General features: G+C 37.5%; 1 protein-coding gene across 2 annotated transcripts in view; it reads right to left on the bottom strand.

Annotated features, from left to right (window-relative positions):
- Mta3 (metastasis associated 1 family member 3) overlaps positions 1-18,091 on the bottom strand; it is a 137,615-nt gene that overhangs the window by 36,103 nt on the left and 83,421 nt on the right. For both annotated transcript variants that reach the window (XM_026410994.2, XM_026410995.2), the window contains exon 9: positions 9,628-9,816. In XM_026410994.2, the coding sequence (XP_026266779.1) occupies positions 9,628-9,816 (189 nt within the window). The remainder of the gene's footprint in view (positions 1-9,627; positions 9,817-18,091) is intronic.

Genomic DNA, 18,091 nt, shown 5'->3' with positions numbered 1-18,091 from the left:
TCTAATAGAGTTGAAAGTGTGTGGAAGATGGTGAAGGAGCCTTAAGCAAGACCTCATAGGATAGTCATGGTATAGTCCCCTCGGCTTTTTAAGTAGCATCAGAACTCTTATCATTTATTATTCTTCTGAGAAAAAGGCCTTAATTTTAATTTACCTGGAAACCAAGTAACCAGGAAAGGAAGCCAAGTGACCATGTAAACACAGCTGCATCAGCTTTATTTTATCCAGTCCTCTGAGTCCTGACTGGCTGTGCCCAGCAGCACTCAGCATTACAATGTTAGGCTGCACTCTTTGTGCACTGCTTCTAGCTGGGAAGCATCTAAACTTGGACTACTAGCCCTCTAGGAGGTTCTGTGAGCCTTCAGACACCAAGTAATATATTTCATTCTGCTAAACTAGTTCAGTTAAATGGATTCTGCTGTCTCCACTTATGGCTTGTGGATTATCTTTCCCAGGGGTATAGCAAGGATGGTATAACAGGCATCTATTTTGCTAGAACAGAGCTTGGATCCCAGTAGTTCTTGGAGCCAACAGCTCTGAGGCAGGTTCTCTGTGGCACAGGAACATTGGGAATTGAGGGGGGAACATCCTTCAGCATTCCAGGCCCTATATTAAGCAAAGGTAAGACTGTGTTGTTCAAATCATCGCCTATTCTCCACTGCCCAAAACAGTACAAATGACTGAATATACAACATAGAACATGGCAACCAAGACCAAATGGATGAGACTGACAGCAGTTTATTAGTCACATGTACACACAGCCCAGGGGAAAGAACACTGCACACCATGTGGGGTTACACAGGAATTGCAAGTGAGAATAAGGTGAAGCAGTAGGAGCTGTGGAAGTGAGGCTCAGTACTAGCAAGAGGTTAAGATGTTCCTGGTTACTGCAGAGGATGTGACAGACTCGTGTGAACAATTCTTCAAGCTAGCAGGGTAATGAAACCCATCAGGCTGAAGACTGGGGGGTGGGGGTGGTGGGAGCAAGTGGCTACTAGGGGAAATAGCCAGGTAGGGAGACATTCCTGTAGCACAGACGTGGGGAACATCTGGCAAAGGCAGGAGAATTCAAGTTAAGCTTTGGAGGCTCAAAGATGTTAAGGCAGCACATGGAATTTTAGGCTTTCCATGTACTAGTGCACTGAAGATGACCAGAACAATGAAGCCCAAACCTGGAACCACTCAGTGACTAGACAGACTCAACCCCTGACACTGATGGCTTGAATAGAAACAAGACATGCTCATGTTTATTTCAGAAAATAAACACCATTGAACTCAGTCCCTCTTATCATTCATTCATTCATTCATTTATTTTGGGTGGTGGTACTGGAGCTTGAACTCAGGGGCACTCAACCACTGAGCCACATTCTGTATTTTATTTAGAGACAGGGTCTCACTGAGTTGCTTAGCACCTTGCCATTGCCGAGGTTAACTTTGAACCTGCAATACTCCTGCCTCAGCTTCCCAAGCTGCTGGGATTACAGGCATGTGCTATCACACCCAGCTGCTGTTATTGTTAATACAAGATATTCTATATTTAATTAAAAAATCAGACATGCAAAAACACTAGAGAATACATGTATCATTGTATAAATTCAAAATTTTGATTATTGAATAATTGACTATATATTGAATAATTGAATACACGGAGTGAATACACATGGAATAATTGAATATCTCATTGAATAAAGTAATCAACAGACAAATCTGGACCTCAAGATGGCCCCAAATGTTGAAAACTGTCAAATTAGAAATTTTAACTATAATTAAAATACTGTATTTTGGTGGGGGGAGGGGTGTTAGGGATCAACCAGGGTGCCTTATGCATACTAAGCTACAACCACAGCCCCTATAATATACTGAAGGAGCTAATTAAAAGGATGGATAACATGTCAATTGATTAGGAACTTCAACAGAGATCAAAAGCATAAGACAGAAACTATGAAGTCAGGAAGAAAAACATGCTATCACACTTGAAGAATTCTGTAAGAAGTTTATCAGTATACTGGACACGGCAAGAATTATCTGTACTAAAAGATTATATAAACTAAAACAAAAGCAGAAAAATCAATGGAAAAAAAAAGCACCATGAACTGGTGGACAATATTAAATGATCTAGTAATGTATAACTGGAGTTCTACAAGTAAATGAAAAATCTTCAAAAAGAAAATGACTAAGAATTATCTAAAATGTAGAACATTCAAATGACAGTTCTAGGAAGCTCAAAGGATTACAGTTATTACAAAAAAAAAACTTGGAGGCATATTGTAGAAGTAAATGCTAAAATCAAAAGTAATAAGAAAATACTGATGAAGAAAAAGAAACATTGTGCAATACGAACTTTTCATCAGAAACTATATCCACCAGACAAAGGGACATCTTCAGAGTATTAAAAGGGGGGGGGGGGAGTAAATCCTATAAAGAATTAAATATCTTTCTAAAGGGGACAGTAAAAGATTCATCAAACAAAGGTGCATTGTTGACTAAACCTATACTAACAATAACTGTTTATACTGGAAGAAAACTTTCAAATAAATTATCTGAACTTCAACTTTAAGAAGATACTAGAAGGAAATGCAGTAAAGTCCTAAGCAATGTGAAAACAGGAAGATAGAAGCAGAAATCAATAAAATAGAAAATTTTAAAAAAATCAAACAATCTAAAAGCCAGTCTTTGCAAAGTTCAATAAAATTGATAAAACTCCTAGCCAGATTGATCAGGAATAAAAAGGGGGTGAGATGGGATAGGGAGGAGAGACACAAGTTTTGAGTATCAGGAATAAGTGAGTAGACATAACTAGAGATCTAGCCCACAGACCTTAAAAAAATAATTTGAGAGGGCCTAAGGATGTTGCTCAGTGACAGAATACTTGCTTATTAGTATGTGTGAAGCCCTGGGTTCAATTTCCAAGAAAATAAAAAGTAATCCACTGTATAAAGAAACAAAAGAGGATAACTCTACCTATAATCACAACTTATTCATAAATCACATCTTACAAAATTCAGAATCCCTTCATGGTAAAAACTCAGAAAAGCAGGATGAGATGGTGTACACCTGGAATTCCAGCTACTTAGGAGGTAAAGGCAGGAGAACAGCATGTTTGAAGCCACCCTGCGCAATTTAGTGAGACTCTGTCTCATTAAAAAAGAAAAAACAAAAACAAAAAAAAAGGTGTACTAGAGATTCCAGCAAGTACTAAAGGCAGGATAAAGAAGTAACAGTCACACATATCAGAAATAAAAAACAAGACTCTATCTGCAGAAATCTGTCTATGTAGAAAGTCTCAAAGGATTAATCAAAAAACCTAATTAAGTACTGCCTGAGATTAATAAGGCTAGAGAAAATGTGATAAAAAACACTAAGCCAACATATAGAGAATTCTCAAAATGAATACTAAGATAACCAAAGTGGGAAAAATTAAGCATGAACAAACGTTTCTCATCAAACACTTACTATACCAACAAAACCATGTAAAGATGCTAAACATCATTAGTGTTTGTAAAAATGCAAATTAAATCCACAATGACCTCAGCACCATAAAAAGCAAAACAAAATAGGGGCTGAAGATGCAGCTCAGTGGCAGAGCACTTGCCTAGCATGTGAGGCACCTGGGCTCAATCCCCAATACCACAACAAAACAAAACACACACCACAAAGAGATGCTACTACAGAGCTATGGCTTTTAAAATGATGCTAACAAGTACCAGTGAGGATGTAAAGCAAATGAAACTGTTACATTTTGCTAGCTGTAATGCAAAATGTTACAGTCCTGCTGAAAATACTTGTTTGTCAGGATTCAATTAAAGAAGCAGGGCCAAAAAAAACAGATTTACCTTATTTACTATATTTTAATTTTTATTTTATTTTTTAATATTTTTTAGATGTTGATGGATTATATTAATTTATTTATATACATTGTTGATAATCGAACCCAGTGCCTCACACATGTTAGGCAAGCACTCTATTACTGACTCACAACCCCAGACCCTTAATCTTTATTTATTCATTTATTTATTTTTAATATTTTTTAGTTGTAGATGGACACGATATCTTTATTTATTTATTTTTATGTGGTGCCGAGAATCTATCCCAGTTCCTCGTGCATGCAAGGCAAGTGCTCTACTATTGAGTCACAACTCCAGCCCCTTAAGTATTTATTATAATGATTTAGCCTCATGCAATTACAGAAGCTAATTTAACTGCCTCTGCAAGGTGGTTGTGTTTGCATCTGAAGCTCAGTCTTGGGGTATCACAGGACAAGCAGTTGGGAGAAGATGATGTAAAGCTGCGGAGAAGAAGAACAAGCTGAAACCCACAAGCATGAGCTGGAGCCTTGACAACCAGAAGGAACCTTGTCAATAATCACTGCCTTTGAACCTGATTGCATGGTGTTCTGCAGAAGCCAAGGCTATTCTTCACGGAGCTCACAAACACACACACCTCTTGTTCTGGAAGTAAGAAAAGCTTGGAAGACCCTAGGGAAGACGAAGTGATTGCAGTCCTATCACTGCTTCATGCCAACAAGGTGAGCCAGATCCCATGGCAGCACATATGAGCTACAGAAACTGCTGCTGCCTCAAATCTGCTCTCCAACCCTGCAAGAGAATCTCCCTATGACCACCATAATGGGAAACATACTGGGAAGGGAATTCTGGAAAATGTAGTTCAGCTTAGCTACACTGATATATTTCTTCTTCTTTCTTTTTTTTTTTTTTTTGGGGGGGGGAGGACCACTGGTGAATGGACCCAAGGGTGCTTAACCACTGAGCAACCACCCCATCCATCCATTCATTCATTCATTCATTTATGAATGACAGGGTCTCCTGATTACAGGAGTGCGCCACTGCGCCTAGCTATACTGATAGACATCAAAGTCATCACAGGCAGTTTCTTCTGAAGTTAAACATATAATTACCATTAAAACCCAACTAACCCGTTGCTAATGTTTACATGAGAAATGAAAATTAGATTCACGCTAAAATCAAAATACAATGTTTATGGCAACTTTATCCATAATTGCCAGAAACAACTCAAATGTCCTTCAACAGCTAAACAAATAAACAAATTGCAGTAAATTCATACAATGGAATAATACTAATCAAATGAACTACTGATACATACAACAAGACTGATGAATACCAAGTAAAAGAAGCCAAAATTGTAAGGCTACCTACTGTATGATTCCACTCATGGAATATTTAGAAAAAGGCAAACTGCAGGGCACGGTGGTGCACATCTATAATCCCAGCAATTTGGGAGGCTGGGATTGCAAGTTCAAGGCCAGCCTCGGCAACTTAGTGAGACCTTGTCTCAAAAGGGTGGAGTAGGGTGGGGGATATATCTCAGTGGTAAAGTGCTCCCCCCAAAAAAACAAAGGTGGGGGGGGCAAAAGTTAACTTTAGGGATGGAGATGAAATCAGGGGTTATGGTTTGAAGAGAACTGCCTATAAAAGGGGAGATCAACGGTAGGTTTAATGAACCGTACTGTCTTGACTGAGGCTACAAGAGTATGCATAACCTTATATTAGAAAGAATATATTTTACTGTGTGCAAATTTAAAAATAAATTACATGAAACTAATCACTAAGTATGAAAATATTGGGCTAGGATGTAGTTCAGTGGTAAAATGTGTGCTTAGCATGTACAAGGCCCTGGGTTCAACACTCACCACCTCATTCCTCCTAAAAAGTCCTGTATCTGAATATCTGAAATTCAATATCCTACTTGAATTTGTTATGTACAGGAGATGGAACCCAGGGCCTCATGCATGCTAGGCGAGCACTCTACTACTAATCTATACCCAACTTGCTTTTAAATATATAACACACCATAAATTCACATGGAATTCGAAGTAGAAAATAAAAATGATTATTTATGAGAAGTAGGATGAAACAAAAATTTAAAAATGACCATTATGATGGTGTTACCCAGTGCGCTGATAAAGCTCAAGTACTGAGGGGAGAAAACCTAAGAGAATTTATTTTACATACACTACCTGTTAATTTCTAAAAGAATACTTATTAAAAAATTCATGTCATAGTATTTCTTTTTTTTTTTAAAGAGAGAGTGAGAGAGAGAGAGACAGAGAGAGAGAGAACTTTTAATATTTATTTTTCAGTTCTCGGCGGACACAACATCTTTGTTGGCATGTGGTGCTGAGGATCGAACCCGGGCAGCACGCATGCCAGGCGAGCGCGCTACCGCTTGAGCAACATCCCCAACCCATGTCATAGTATTTCTGACCAATACAGTGCCCCAACAACATCAGGTACATGTAATGGTAATATAGGTAATGAGAGTGAGTGTGTGTATTATGATTTCTACTAGGTTTATATACTATTTTTATAATAAGCCTAAAAACAGTACTACAGAAAACACAAAACTCTTTGAGTAGTTCAATTTCTGACATTCTATTTTGTTCACACTGAGATTTTTGACCCTGGTGGCCAATTCCAGTCTCCAAAATATAACAGATCTAAAGTGAATCAGCTCATCAACACGCGAGTTAACCACACTCTAGGGAAACACCTGCAGAGTTAAAATCTACATTTCCCAGACCCTCTTGCATCTAAGAGTCTGGATATAATCTGGGTTGCACCATAGATGCATGGGCAAGACAGACAGGAATTTTGTTACTAAAAGCACCCTGCTGATAGGGATCACAACAGAGGCAGGTAAAGAGGTAGTTTTGCAATTGGGTGATTAGGTTTCTGACCATAACACTGACAGCAGCATCTCCAGTTGGTCCATTCTGAAGTAAAGACTTTCAGAGTCATTCCCAGAAGGCCAATCTCAAGTCTGTCTTTTCACTTTTTCTAGTACTTAATATTTCTTTCTTTCTTTTTTTTTCTTGAGACAAGGTCTTACTATGCTTCCCAAGCTGGCCTCAAACTCAGATCCTCCTGCCTCTGCTTCCTGAATAGCTGAAAGTACTTAATGTTTCAATAAGCTTTCCATTCAAACAAATTAGAATAGAACAAAAGCAAAACTAACATATAACATGCTACAAATTTAAAGGAATTTTCTTAGATCATGAAAGTTAACAAAAAAATTTAACAGTTATACTTATTTTCATACAGTAATTTTTATCTCATACCAATTTCAGTCTTGCTATATTCAAGAATATTGGAAGAACATGTTGTCCCAGAGTTCTCTCCTAGTCCTGTGTTATAAATGCCTGAGAATGCCAGCTGCAAATCTCATAGTTTTGACTTTGCATCTGCTTATTTCTCCCTTTGTCTTGAGACATCCAGTTAAAAGGCCAGATAACTCCTTTAACCCTTTCATAACTTGACTAGTTAAACTAATCCTGCCCTCTACTCCCAGAATACTTGCTCATCCACTGATAGGAATTTTACATTGAAGCTGGGTATATATTTTTCAATCTCTTGATGTTACAAACTAATTCCCCCACACTAATTTTTTTTGGGGGGGACAGGGGGCGGGTATTGGGGATTGAACCCAGGAGTGCTTAACCACTGAACTACATTCCAGCCCATTTTTATTTTTCATTTTGAGACAGGTTCTTGCTAAGTTGCTCAGGGCCTCACTAAGTTACTGAGAATGGCTTTGAACTTGCACTCCTGCCTCAGCCTCCTGGGCTGCTGGGATTACTGCACTTGCAAAAACACATTAAATTCCTGTTCCAAGTTTAGTGCCTACCCAAGAGCCTGATATTATACAGGTGTAGAGCAAACTTTGAACCGAAGTGAGTTAGAGTGAACAGACTGAACGCTATACTGTAAAATGAGAGTGTTACACCCAGAGCAGGGAAAAGTAACTTTCCTTTACAGCAGTTCTCATCTTCTCCCTTATCAGACCTACAGGTTTTGTTCTTCTTTAGGAGATCTTGTTTTTAGAATTTCTATGTAGTGATATAGCTCTATTATATCAATAACTCCTACATTAATAACACTGCACTGTTGTTATTCTAACCATCTGAAGCTAAATACCACCAATGTATTTTAAGTTCTCAGCTGCACGTGCTACAAATTTAAATGACAGTATTATAACAATTTGGGTAGGGTATGAGTGAGGCTGAATTTTCAGAACAAATGTCAGTGACACTAACAGATCCAATAATTGTGTTTGAAATTTAAAATATGAACCCATATTCATAAGTAATAATTTTGCTTCAGTACAATTCAGGAGAGATGCAACAACAAAAGGCAGAATATTGGCTCACATCAAATATGTGAATAGTCTATAAAGATTCTATTTTCATCATTTAAAATACAAGAGGCTTCCATAGAAAGCTATTTATAAACTTCTGAAATAAGAATTTCTCTCATTTCAAAGAGATTTAACTACAGGCAGTAAGCCCATAAATACAAAGGAAAAAGGAAATACATAACAGAACAGATAAGATTATAAAGCATTTAAAGTGTAAAGAGAACAGATCTCAGGTGTCCTCAACATACACACAAATGGTCACTAAGTATGAAAGTAGATGAGCTAGTTTGGGGGGTAGGGGGTACAAGGTAGGTGGGGATTGTACTAGGAATCAAACCCAAGGCTTTGCAATATGCTAGGCAGGCACGATATTACTGAGCTACATCTCCAGCCCTTGGATATGTTAATTTAATTGTAGTAATCACTTTACAATGAATGTACATAAAATAATCACATTATATGCCTGGAATGTACACAATTTTTTCAACTGCATCTCAAAAAAGCCAAAAAATGAAAAGGTCAGCCATGGTGGTACATGCCTGTAATCCCAGCAACTCAGGAGACTAAGGCAAGAGGAAGACAAGCTCAAGGCCAGCCTTGGTAACTCACGGATACTCTGTCTAAAAATTAGAAATAAAAAGGGCTGGGGATGTAGCACAGTAGTAGAGTACCCCCGGGGTTAAACCCGCAGTACCAAAAAAAAGGGGAGGGGGCTTATTAAAAGAACAAGTTTTGGGGGCTTGGGATATAGTTCAGTTGGTACAGTGCTCGCCTAATATGCACAAGGCCCTGGGTTCAATACCCAGCACTCCCCCCACCACACATACACACACACACACAGGAACAAGTTTTTTTAAAACAATAAAAAATTCAAATAGGATCCTGTATATCATTAAGAAGAGTCAAAGATTGAAAACCATAAGGCAAATTCTGCTACTCTGCTTGGTGGAGGTCACTTCTATGTTAAAAGTCTATATAAAACTCAGGATCAACAATTATCAAGACAACTAGAAAAATACAGAAGAATTAAAGAAGAGCAGTAAGTCTAAACACAGAGATCAGAAATGTTTACTACAAATAGCCAGAACTGTCCATATTTTAACCTGGAACTCCAAGAGTTATTGGAGGTAAATTCATGCCACCAAGGTTACACCAAGAACTCAGGAACTCCTGCCACTGGATCTTACTCACAATTACTGCCCAGAACAATTCACTCTGCAAATTTCTCACTAAACTAGCTTTAGTTCTATTTTGAGCAAATAAAAATCACTATGTAGAGATTGAGCGTATAGCTCAGTGGTAGATCACATGCTTAGCATGCTTAAAGCCCAGGGTTCAATCCCCAACACCAACAAAAACTTGATCATGTCAAAGGCTGCTAAATTAATACCAAATTTCTAAAACACAAAATATTCCCATTCTGACATTTTATTTTATTCACAATTTTCTACTTACAAAGTCTTGACGTATGTCATTGAAGTCCTTGCCATATTTTTCTAGTGCCTCTTCAAATAAGCTAGCTTCAGAGGCCGACCATTCTTCCATTTCATCTCTGCATAAAACAGGTCCTCCAAGTGGTACTAAGACACTAATTGCACTGCTCAAGTCATAGCTGTGTCTATACAACGTATCCATAGCATGAAACTTGAGGAAAGAAAGAAAACAAACAGGAAATGTCAATAAGATATGCACATTTCCTAGATTATCTAGGAATAGAAACACTAAAATGCATGATAATGCTTAATTAATAATATACCAAGGCAATAACTATTTTTAATAACAATATTAAACAATAAAAAAGCAGATTACTGAATAATTATTCAAAATATCATTTGTTGCATGAAATAAATGTTGACTCACCTTTTTAAGATGTGTATTTTCAAAAACATGTCCATTTGTTATAGCAACCTAACCATGAAGATCCAGGATGTTCAAGGTATTAAATTGGGAACCCAGAAAATTTCCTCACCTTTTTGGTTCAAAATGCTAAAATCATTTCAGTCATATTGTGTAAGGTTGGTATAGCATTTCTTGACCAGGGTAAAAAGGACTATACATCAGAGAGTAAGAAAAAACATTCTCAGGTTGGATTAAGAGAATAATGTACTAAGAACAAGAGATGGAAAGAAAACAGTGGAATAAGCATAATGGTTAAGACAAATCAAAATTACATATTCATGTTAAACAGACAGAACAAAACTACAAACCCATGATAGTACAGTGCTATGGTTTGGGTCTGAAATGCCCTCTCAAAACCCAAGCTCTACGAGTTCTGGATGCCAGTTTGTGGCACTACTGGGAGGTTACGTGGCCCTTAGGAAGCGGGTTTACTTGGAGGAAGTAAGTCACTGGGGGCATGCAGTTTAATTTTATATTCTGTCCCTGATTCTGTGTTCCCTCCCTCTTTTGGCTTCGACCTGCCACGAAGTGAACAGCTTTGCTCCTTCACAGCCTTCCCCGATGAGGTTCTGCCTCACTACAGGCCTAAGAACACTGGAGTCAGCGGACCATGGGCTCAAACCTCTTAAAACCAGGAGCCAAACAAAATTAATCTTTCCTCCTTTCAGTTAACTACCTCGGGTATGCTGGGGGCAGGGATGAAATGCTGACTAATACAGACGGTGAATTGCTTAAGATTTTGAAAGACCATGAACAGATGACCAGGCCTGCTTAGAATAGCTAGGCTGGTGTATATATTTCAAGAAAGAGTGATTTGAAAGGAGAAACATTATATTAGGACATACAAGCAGCTTTCTGCAAAAGTACCTTGTCTAGTTTACTTTAAAAAGCATTTCTCTCCAATTAATGCAATGAATAAACTCAGTTCCATAACTTCAGATTTTGAAAAACCTTCCGTGGGCTTTCTACTACAGAAAAAGAGATTCTTTCATGTAACATGTACAAATGCTCTGCTATTTATCAAAATCTGACTGGGGATAGTTTCAAATAGGGATGGTTTCACTTCTACATAATAATAAGCCTCTCAAATTTTACTTTTTAAGTAACCCCAGCCCCTATTTTAAGTGATTTCTAAATATATTGTAGGGGATTGTGTTGAGTCCCCTACTGGTACAAGAGCATAAAGTAAACTCAAATATCTGAATCCCACAAAACGAAAGCCAAGAAGAGATTTCATTAAATGTCCCAGTTGTAATCACAGCTAAAGACACCAATCATGTGTAATTTTTGTTGTTGTTGTAGATGTCACAACCATAAAATAAAAAGTTCCAAGTGGACCTTTCTCACCCTTTAGCAGCACAGGAATGGAAAAATATTAGAAATGACCTTGATTCCTTTGTTTGTGCTCTGCAAATTTCAGAATCAATTAAATTCTGATTTTCTAGCTAACCTCACTAAATAGACGGCTTAGCTATAGTATATATATTTGTACACTTTTTTATTTTTATGTTTTTAGTTGTAGGTGGACACAACATCTTTATTTTGTTTGTTTATTTTTATGTGGTGCTGAGGATTGAACCAAGTGCCTCACACTTGCTAGGCAAGCACTCTACCAGTGAGCCACAACCCCAGTCCCTATTTGTACACTTTTATATCATCTCTGAAGCTAATTATTGTTTCTGAGTAGCTGACCTATAAAAATGAAAAGACCAACAGCATTTAGAGATTCCTTCATTTAGCAATATATTCCCATAAATGTTTACTTATAATTTCCAAAATTTACAACTGGAAACAAAATGAAAAGATTAAATAGTATTAAAGTCAATAATTAGGGCTGGGGATGTGGCTCAAGCGGTAGCGCGCTCGCCTGGCATGCCCGGGTTCGATCCTCAGCACCACATACAAACAAAGATGTTGTGTCCGCCGAGAACTAAAAAAATAAATAAATATTAAAAATTCTCTCTCTCTCTCTCTCTCTCTCTCTCTCTCTCTCTCTCCTCTCTCACTCTCTCTTTAAAAAAAAAAGAATAAAGTCAATAATAATACAAATTAACTGTGATGCTAAAATTCTTCAAGAGATAAAAAGTAATTTTTATAATTAACAGGTGCTCAGAAACCAAAAGTCACAGAATTAAATGTTTGTCTCAGCTGATATTACACCAACCACTGAAACCTCCAAAGCCCATATTTAAACCACAGCCCAGACGAGAGTACAATACCTGTCAGTATGGGTAGAAAGTAAATATTCCACCAGGCTTGTGCATAGTGGAACTCCTAGGGGACAATTCTGTTGAAACTAATGATTACATTTATCACTAGAAGTCCCTATCAACCCCATCTTTTCAATACACGCAGAATTTTCTTTTGAATGGACTTTTATACAGCCTAACTCTACTCTTAAAAGCTTTATATAAAACATGAATATAGTATCTACAACAGAAGAGATGACATCCAGTACAGGAAACAAAGCTAAATGAAGGAAAGAGATGATGAAAGGACATGTAGTCTAACATATAACCAATGACTTAAGGTTCATCACAAAGATAAGTTGAAGAATCAGGTAAATTTGAGATAAGGAGTAATAGATGGTGAGCAAAGTTAGGATACTGATTGGGGAGGGGCATGAAGGAAAACTTTGGCATACTGGTAGATTTATTTTGGTGCTAGATACATTAATGTATCACATATATAAAAATTTATAAGCTATGCAACAAAGCGTGGGACCATCTAAACATACTATTATTTATGGATCTCCTATAGAATTGCCTCAATTTAAATAATAAAAAAATTTTTAAACTAAGCATTTGAAAAATCCTAAAAGTCTTCCCTCCAGATATTCTGCAATGATACCATTTTTTTCAATCAAGATACATATACACATTGCAAGATCCATTCAAATCTAAATTTTAAAAATCATAACCCAGCACAAGCTGTTCTCTCTGCCAAAAAGCAGAGAAGGTGTTGTCACATTTCATCTCATTCATAACAGATGGAGATGACAAATAGAAGTATTTTAGGAGAGAGACTGACAAGGAAATTTGGCAGCACAATTCTCATCTTTTGTTCATTAAGCAGAATCACACTATGGTAAATTGGATTGTTGTTCAGAAAATAGTCACCCCCTCCCTGGACCGCCATAAGAGTCTATTCTTCCACTCCACCCTCCATGGGCTTGGCCATGTGACTTGCTCAGCCAGTAGGATGTTAAGATACATGATATAACAGAGCCTTGACATGGATTTGTGCATTTGGCCTTGCCTTCTTGTGCTACTGGCTTTTGTCCGCACAGGATGAGAAATACATGGGACAGATATGGACCCAACTTGGAGCTTGGCACCTACATCAGCCCATTCTGTTCAATAGAATCCTAGACAATCTGCTGATGTGTGTGGATGAAATTAATGCTTGGTCTCCTATGGAACTGTCTCAATTTCAGGTTGATTCATCACTGCCCAAGGTTACTTCATGGAAGAGTCTGGACTTAAATGATGCAGAGGTTGAAGGGCTCTGAGGAGAGACAATTCCCAGCACACCCCATGAGTCTCAGTCCAGCTGAGTCTGTCATTCAGACAACATCGAAGCATCTTCCCCCGCTATACAATCCTGCTCCATCCTTTCTCTTCCACAGGTGTTGATCCCAAAGGAACTTGCTAATAATTTTTTTGAATGAAGATCATCATTAGACTCTGTTCCCCAGGGAAGCCAACCTGTTATATGTAGCATTATTAAACTAATAGCTGATATGTATGTATGTGTGTATATGTGTGTGTGTGTGTGTGTGTGAATTCAATACTAATTATTGATTTGCTCAGAAACAATTTTAGTGAAACTTTAAATTGATAACTTCAGCACAAGCTGGGTATAGTACCACCACCTACAGTTGCAGCCACTCAGGAGGCTGAGGCAGGAGACTGAGCTCTGGAGTTTGAGGACAGTCTAGGCAACAAAGTGAGACTCTGTCTCAAAAACAAAAAAATAAAAATAAAGCTATAATTCTAGTACAAATTACAACATTCAAAACATTGTACCAAGGGAACAGGGGGATATAGCTCAGTGGTGAAGCACTTGCCTAGCATGATGAGGCCCAGGTGTCAGTCTCTCCACAGCAAAAAAACAAAAAACTCCCAAATCATGTCTATCTAAAAATTACTGAACATAAAGATTTTTCAAGCAGAAGGTGAATAGAAACTCTTATGAGTAAATCTCACATTATGATCAAGGCAAAAAAATTATATATAAAAAGCATGCATTCCCTTTCAATTTTTGCTTCAAAAGGAGCAAAATATTGGGAGAATCATATTGCACATCCTAAAAGAAACTGCAATACATTAGAAGGATTGGGACCACAAACCACTCCCAAGGCAAACAGCATAATCTTTTGATCCTAAGTTGGGGTACAGATCAGTGACTGAGTATCAAGGTGAGGCCCTGGGCTAGATCCCCAGCTCAACCCCCACAAAACTTTATGACCTCATTTCCTTGAAAATTAACTCACAGTTCAACATACATGAGTTAAAGGAATATTTACAATCTTAAATGTTTATAATGGAAAAGAAGACAAATGAAAATTAATTGGCTTAAAAATGGTAATAAGAAATTGAAGTGCTGTGGCTGTAGCTCAGTGGCAGAGCACTTGCGAGGCATATGTGAGGCACTGGGTTCAATCCTTAGCACCACATAAAAATAAACAAATAAAATAAAGGCATTCTGTCCATCTACAACTACCAAAAAAAAAAAAAACTGAAAAAGAGCTCTGCAGTATACCTAAAAGTAGATGAAAAGAAACAATAAAGAGCAAAAATAAGTTAAATAGGAAACATACAATAAAGAAAAATAAAATCTCATTCTTTTAAACAACTAATGAAAAAAGAAACCTCTGGCAAAACTATGAGAGAGAGAGAGAGAGAGAGAGAGAGAGAGAGAGAGAGAGAGGGGAAGGAAGGAAGGAAGGAAGGAAGGAAGGAAGGAAGGAAGGAAGGAAGGAAGGAAGGAAGGAAGGAAGAAAGGAAATGACATGCATAAAATGCCATGGTCACAAAAGACAGAGGAACTCTTCGAAACTGGAGACTAAGGGAGAAGGAAAGATGGAGGAATGAGATGAATGTCTTTACCTTAGGTACATGTATGACTGCACACTTGGTGCAACTCTACATTGTGTACAACTAGAGAGATGAAAAGTTGTGCACCTTTTGTGTATAATGAATCAAAATGCATTCTGCTATCATAAGAACAATTTTTTTTAAACTATTAAAAAAAAAGACTGGAGACTACAGAGATGACAAGTAAACATCCTAAGTTATCTGCAAGGAGACCTTGGGCTAGAAAAAAATTTCTTTTTCATTTGCTCTAAAGGATATTATTGGGATAACTACCTAACCTGAATAAAGCCTCAAAATTAGATAATACTATTATAACAATGATAATTTCTTCTGTGACAACTATGTTAATAAAAACTACTCAGAAAAAAATATAATAATAATACAGTGTTAAAGTTTATGAGAGGTTTAGACTCCTGCCAAAAATCAGACCAAACCAGAATGGAGTCACTTCTGCTAAGTGCCTCTTAATCAAAATAAATGAAAAGTTCACAGCAACCAATCAGAAGAAACCCATTTACCTGAGCCAGCACATTAAGGCAGTCCCCTCTTTTTCACCCCTATAAAGAGCATGACTTTGAAATAAAATGACCAATCTGCTGCTGCTGCTGCTTCTTTTTTTCTTTTCTTTGGTACTCGGGATTGAACTCAGGGACATTCAACCACTGAGCCACATCCCCAGTCCTATTGTGTATTTTATTTAGAGACAGCGTCTCACTGAGCTGCTTAGCACCTCGCTTTAGCTGAGGCTGGCTTTGAACTTGAGATCCTACTGCCTCAGCCTCCCGAGCCACTGGAATTACAGGCGAGCACCTGGCTACCAATCTGCTTCTTAGAGCCTGTTCTGGCTTTCTTTCTTCACCCCTTTTCTGTAAAGCAACTCTCCTCTGCTCAGCTTACTAAAACACTCATTCTATTTTATAGAAGGTGCTGTCTGATTCTAGTAGTGTAAATAAAAGCCAGCAAGAGCTTTATACTCATTATAATTTTGACTTTTTTGTCTCTGGACAATAGAAGGAAAGGATAACAAGGCAAATATGGTAAAAACTAACTGGGGAATCTAGCTAAAGGGAACCAGCAAATCTTTGTGTTATTTATTTATTACTTCAGAATACAAAGGTAAATTTTAAGAAATTAAAATCACAAGCTGTCATTAACTCACATTTATAAATCCAATTTTTTTTTTTTTACCAATAACCTTAGACATAGTTGGTAGAGCAATTTTTATTATATTTTCCCCAACTCAAATCTACAGTGACTTTCTGAGGTTTCATTGATGGGAGAAAAAGCAAAGTAAAAGCCAGCATTAACACTCCAAAAGATATTTGTTTACACTTAAATTTAGGAAAAAGATGGAAAAATGCAGGGCTTCCATGCTCACCCGTGAGGGGTAACCAGATGAAAAGAAGCGCACCTAATTCAGAACATTATTGCCTTTAAGATGTGTCTATCAGCAAGAATAATTTCATGTTTCACATTTCTTACTGAAGTGGTCATCCATGAATACTAATTCTAATTTTGTAGTTTGGAAACATGAATAATAATCATTATAAATTAACAGAATAAGTTTTTTAAAGTTATAGGAATTCTTGTTTTACCTATTTTATGTTCATTTAAGGCTAGATTTCTAATTTAAGTTGATATTTAAAATGTTAATCAAGAGATTTATATATTCTGCTGTGGCTTTTCAACCATCCTCAAATTCCCAGTACGCCAAGGCCCTAAATGAAATGTGTGCTTTGAACAGGATTACAAATAAAGGGAATGAAGTACATGATTAATAGCATCTCCACAAAGCACTGATATCTAAAGAATAAAATGCTTGTTAAGTCAGTGATCCCTTACGAAAATACTTTGTTTTTTATAAGTTATTCTGTATGGAAAAAATGTATTATAAAAAGTATGACTTGCTTTGAGAGAAATATTACCTTTGTAATGAAAACATCCTTTGTTCAATCACTTTAAATCTTACCGTGACTTCTTTGTAACAATTACATTAAAAAGCAATAACCTAATGACCATGTTCAAACTTGAGAATCTCTGATAATAACAGTAAGTATGGCATGATAAAACTACTTTCAGGGCCTGGCATGGTGGCGCATGCCTGTAATCCCAACGGCTCAGGAGGCTGAGGCAACAAGAGGATTGCGATTTCAAAGCCAGCGTCAGCAAAAATGAGGCACAAAGCAACTCAGTGAGACCCTGTCTCTAAACAAAATACAAAATAGGGCTGGGGATGTGGCTCAGTAGTACCCTGGACTTCAATCTCTGGTACTGCCGCCCCCCCCAAGAAAAAATTGCTTTCAGACAATCAATAAAACTGTAAAATCAAAGTGAGAGAGACTCAACACACATGAAGTGGAAAAAGGACAAGTATTTCATTGTCGTCAGTGTCTTCTCAACAATAGCAACTAATATTTACTAACACTGCACCAGATGTTACTCTAAATGCTTCATGAGTATTAAGCAATTTGATCCCCAAGCTGATACCACATGGGAGCTCAGAGGCAGACTTGTGCAGAGGCTGGAAAGCTGGTGCTAGAGGTCTTGCTGGGGATTCTGGGGCACTGCCTGCTTTCTCTCCCAGAGTGGGGCCTCAAGAGCCAAGAGAAACCAATGCTTGTGAACATTATATTAAATGAAGATGTAAAAACTGCTGAATAAATCAACCTGTTTCCAGTAAGCCAGGGCAGCCAATGGTAGAGAGCTCTCTGCCTGTGAGAAAACACAGAAGCCCAGGGAAAACAGCCCCAAGCCATGTACACACTGCCCCTACTCTGGAAAAATCACTGCAGTTCCATTAAATCCTGATACATGTGTATCACCAATGTATAGAGCGTATCTGTGTACCCTCTTCGTGCCCATCAATAACCCTCCTAAAGCAAAATAAGTGAGTTTTATTATTATTACCACTATAGATGAGG

This window comes from Urocitellus parryii, chromosome 12, assembly GCF_045843805.1.
Source record: "Urocitellus parryii isolate mUroPar1 chromosome 12, mUroPar1.hap1, whole genome shotgun sequence".
In the NCBI taxonomy this organism is placed as follows: Eukaryota; Metazoa; Chordata; class Mammalia; order Rodentia; family Sciuridae; genus Urocitellus; species Urocitellus parryii.
The sequence above is the reverse complement of the archived record's forward strand: the minus strand, read 5'-3'. Positions and strand labels throughout refer to the sequence as shown.